This window comes from Cornus florida, unplaced genomic scaffold, assembly GCF_030987335.1.
Source record: "Cornus florida cultivar Cherokee Brave unplaced genomic scaffold, ASM3098733v1 CherokeeBrave_3.0.0_Hap2_Chr11, whole genome shotgun sequence".
Taxonomy (NCBI): domain Eukaryota; kingdom Viridiplantae; phylum Streptophyta; class Magnoliopsida; order Cornales; family Cornaceae; genus Cornus; species Cornus florida.
Window position 1 is genome coordinate 124,267,664 of NW_026775581.1, and position 4,426 is coordinate 124,272,089.

The following is a 4,426-nucleotide window of genomic DNA, read 5'->3' on the forward strand; positions in this document are numbered from 1 at the left end:
TAGCCTCCTCAACTCCGTGATGCTTCCAAAGAACTTTCACTAATTGCACCATTTTCCCCCTTAACACCTTCTACTGTGTGTCAAGGATCTACACAGGACCCTATTCATAAGAGACATCTTCATCAACAATCACGTCAACCCAATCCAAAACATGAGATGGATCCGGTTCATACTTCCGTAGCATCGATACATGAAAAACATTGTGAACCTTGTCCATCTGTGGTGGTAAAACAAGTCTGTAGGCAACTTCTCCAACACGGTCCAAAATCTCAAACGGTCTAATAAATCGTGGTGACAACTTGCCACTCTTCTCAAACCTCATCAAACCATTCCGTGGAGAAACCCGCAGAAAAACATGGTCTCCCACCTCAAAAAATAGCGGTCATCTTAGCCTATCCGCATAGCTCTTTTATCGGCTCTGAGCTGTGAGCAATCTCTGTCTGATCAACTTAATTTTCTCAGTAGTCTTGAGTACAATGTCGGGTCCTAAGGCAGCTGTCTCGCCCGCGGTAGATGATCTTCCCAACTACCACCCAAGTCAAGCATACATGCCCGAAGCATATCCTCTAAGATCTGGATAGTACGCTCCGACTGGCCGTCTGTTTGTGGATGGAATGTCGTACTAAGATGCAACGCTGAGCCAAACACTGCTTGAAGTCCTTCCCAGAACTTCGAAGTGAACTTGGCATCCCTGTCCGATACAATGGTTACTGGGACTCCATGTAACCTTACAATCTCCTTCACGTAAAGCACACCAAGTGTCTCTGCATCATCTGTTGCCTTAATAGGCAAAAAGTGAGCCGTCTTGGTCAGTCTGTCAATGATAACCCATACGGCCTCATTGTCTCTCCGTGACCTTGGAAGACCTGTCACAAAATCTATAGCAATATATTCCCATTTTCATTGCGCTACAGGCAATGTTTGCAACAAACCTGCCGGTCTCTGATGCTCGGCCTTTACCTGTTGATAGGTAAGGCATCTAGCCACAAACTGCGCAACATCCTTCTTTATCCCATTCCACTAATACTGGCGCCTCAAATTATGATACACCTTAGTACCACCTGGATGAACTGCAAAGCGAGAAGTGTGAAACTCCCATAAGATGTCTTCCCGACAAACTGTGGGAACCACTAACAAACCCCTTAACCGTATAATCTACATGTAAGGTCCAATCTTTCACTGTCTCACCATTGGAGATTAAAGTGTGAATGGCATCTAAATCCGAGTCTGTCGCTGTGACTCAATCACTTTTATAACAAGAGTAGGCTGTGCCACAAGGCTAAACAAGAATGCCGAGTCACCGCAACCATCATCGTCAACATAATACAATCCCATCTCCACCAGATCATTAAGCATCTTCCATTTCCAAATAGCTAATCCAGCCAAAGTTCCACGAGATTTCCGGCTTAAGGCATCTGCTACCACATTTCCCTTGCCCGGATGGTACTGCAAATTAAAATTATAATCTTCCAAGAATTCAACCCATCATCTATGTCTGTTATTAAAGTCCTTTTGGGAGAAAAGGTACTTGAGACTCTTGTGATCCGAGAATACCTTGAATCTCTCACCATACAAATAGTGTCTCCAACACTTCAGTGCAAACACGACTGCCGCTAACTCCAGATCATGAGTAGGGTAGTTGTACTCATGAGTCTTTAACTGTTGAGACCCATAAGCCACTACTCTACCATCCTGCATCAACACACATCCCAACCCATCACGTGAAGTATCACAATAGATCATATAACCTAAGCCACGCTCAGGTATCACTAACACTGGAGTTGTAGTCAATCTTGTCTTCAACTCTTGAAAAGATGACTCACAGGCTTCATTCCACACAAACTTGATTCCTTTTCGGGTCAATTGGGTCATAAAAGCTGCCAAACGGGAGAAATCTTTCATAAATCTCCGATAGTAACCCGCTAGACCAAGGAAACTCTGAATTTCAAAAACATTCTTCGGTTGCTCCTAATTCAAAACAGCTTCTATCTTTGATGGATCTACTGATACTCCACCTTCCGAAACAATGTGTCCCAAAAAGTTCACCTCTTGTAGCCAAAACTCACACTTCTCATATTTGGCATACAATCGGTGTTCTCGCAAAATCTGTAGAACAGTACTCAAATAGACCTCGTGCTCCTCCCGAGTCCGTGAGTACGTAAGAATGTCATCCACGAAAACTACCACAAACTGGTCCAAATAATCGTGAAAGACGCGGTTCATCAAGTCCATGAATGCCGCTGGCGCATTAGTCAAGCCAAAAGGCATAACAAGGAACTCATAATGTCCATATTGTATACGGAACACTGTCTTCGGGATATCATCATCTCTAACCCGCAACTGATAATAGCCAGACCTCAAGTCAATCTTCGAGAAACAACTGGCTCCCCTCAACTGATCAAATAAATCATCTATCCTTGGCAAAGGATACTTGTTCTTGATGGTGGCATGATTCAACTTCCGGTAATCAATGCACAACCTCAAAGAACCATCTTTTTTCTTAGCAAATAAGACCGATGCGCCCTACGGTGACACACTCGGTCAGATGAAACCTTTCATCCTCAAATCATCAAGCTGTTTCTTCAACTCTTCTAACTCAACTGGTGCCATTCGATACGGTACCATAGAAATCGACGCGGTACCGAGCATCAAGTTAATAGTAAACTCTACTTCTCGGTGTGGAGGCAACTCTGTCAAATCCTCTGGAAACACATCGAGAAAATCACGAACTACCTCCGGATAGCCTTCTCCCACAACATTATCTTCTTTGGCTAGAAGACTAGCTAAGAAATAATGACCACGCCTCCGTCCACGAACTCCATAAAATGATGGAATGTGGGAATCACTCCGATCTCCCACGAAAAAGAAACAATCTCCTTCAAGAGTGCAAACTGTAACTCTACCTCTAAAAGAATCAATCGTGGCACGAAAGAAAACTAACCAATCCATCCCGAGGATGACATCAAAGCTAGTCATCTCTAGGAGGATAAGGTTAAACACAAAAGTCCGTCCGACAATCACAATGGAACAATCCCGAACAACTCGGCTCAAAGTCACTGAAACCCCAACTGGCGTATCAACACATAACGCCTGATCCATGAAACTAACCTCTAACCCAGATGCAAGTGAAAATGATAATGAAATGAAGGAATGAGATACACCAGAGTCAAAAAGAATGCGAGCCCAAGAACCAAACACTGGAAAGATACCTCGGAGAACTAACGGTTCAGAAGATGCATCAACCGGTGCGAGTGCAAAGACACGTCCCTGCGGTGTCTGTGCCTGAGAACTGCCACCCTGAATTCTGGACTGCTACACCAATACAGTAGGGGCATCCCTCCTAACTGGTCATGAACCCTGAGAAGACATAGCAGGTTGTGGTGGTGGCGGCAGTCTGAAACCGGACTGAACTGTAGCCGACTATGACGGCCTCTGTCCTGACCTTCTACCACTACCGGTGCCTGCTCCCTGACTAGGACAGTCTCGAATCAAGTGACCCTGCTGGTCACACCCATAGCAAACCTTTGGAGCTAAAGAAACTGAAGACGATATCATTGGACAACTGGACTTGTAATGCCCAGGCTGCTGACACTGAAAACATACGACTCCACCCTTGTCAAACCCAGCTGGCATAGGAGTGGTAGGAGAGGATCGTGCAGACTATTGCCCCTAAAACTGAAACGAACCACCCTTATTCTTCTTCCAAGAAGATGGCCCTGCACCTCTTTTTTGCTTTCACTGTTCCCTTCTTGCATCCTTGTCTTTGATATCAGCCTCAAGCATCAAAGCCCTCTCTACTGCTTCAGAATAAACTTTGATGAACTGTGCCGTTATCAACGGCCTCATTCTGTCATGAAAGCCGGAAACAAACTTCCAAGTCTTGTCAACTTTATCTCTCACCATTTCCAGAGTAAAGCGAGAAAGTGAAGTGAACTTATTCTCATACTTCGCCACTGACATGTTGCCTTGGATAAGGCCAAAAAGCTGGTCTTTTAACTCCCATCTTTTGGAAATTAGAAAATACTTCTCGTAAAACAATTCCTTAAAATTGTCCCAACTCATTTCTTCCACCTTATGCCAATTCGTAACCGACTTCCACCACTACTTGGTATCCTTAGCAAACTTGTAAGTAGCTAAGATGATCTTCAAGTGATCCTCTGTCACATCCATTGAGGTCAACTGAGTTTCAACTTGATCCATGTAGTCGTCTGCTACTATTGGATCCGCACCGCCCTCAAACATAACTGGCATTGTAATACCCCTAATTTTAAAAGGATAGTCTCGGTATTTATTTATTTATTTTTATTGTATTTTTTTAATTGTTTAATTGATTATTTGACTAATTGTTTATGTGTTTAATTGAATTAAGTGTTACTTGATTAATTGGTTACTTATCTATGTGTTATTTGTATTTTGTTTAGGTGTT

General features: G+C 43.5%; 1 protein-coding gene across 1 annotated transcript; it reads right to left on the bottom strand.

The window, feature by feature from the left end:
- Positions 1 to 900: 900 nt before the first annotated feature.
- On the bottom strand, positions 901 to 3,633 carry LOC132282055 (uncharacterized). Its single transcript, XM_059783687.1, has 4 exons — positions 3,443 to 3,633; positions 3,109 to 3,304; positions 1,051 to 1,155; positions 901 to 960 (listed from the first exon to the last, which is right to left on the bottom strand). The coding sequence occupies exons 1-4, from the start codon at positions 3,631 to 3,633 to the stop codon at positions 901 to 903; spliced, it is 552 nt and encodes a 183-aa protein (XP_059639670.1).
- Between the last annotated feature and the right edge of the window lie 793 nt (positions 3,634 to 4,426).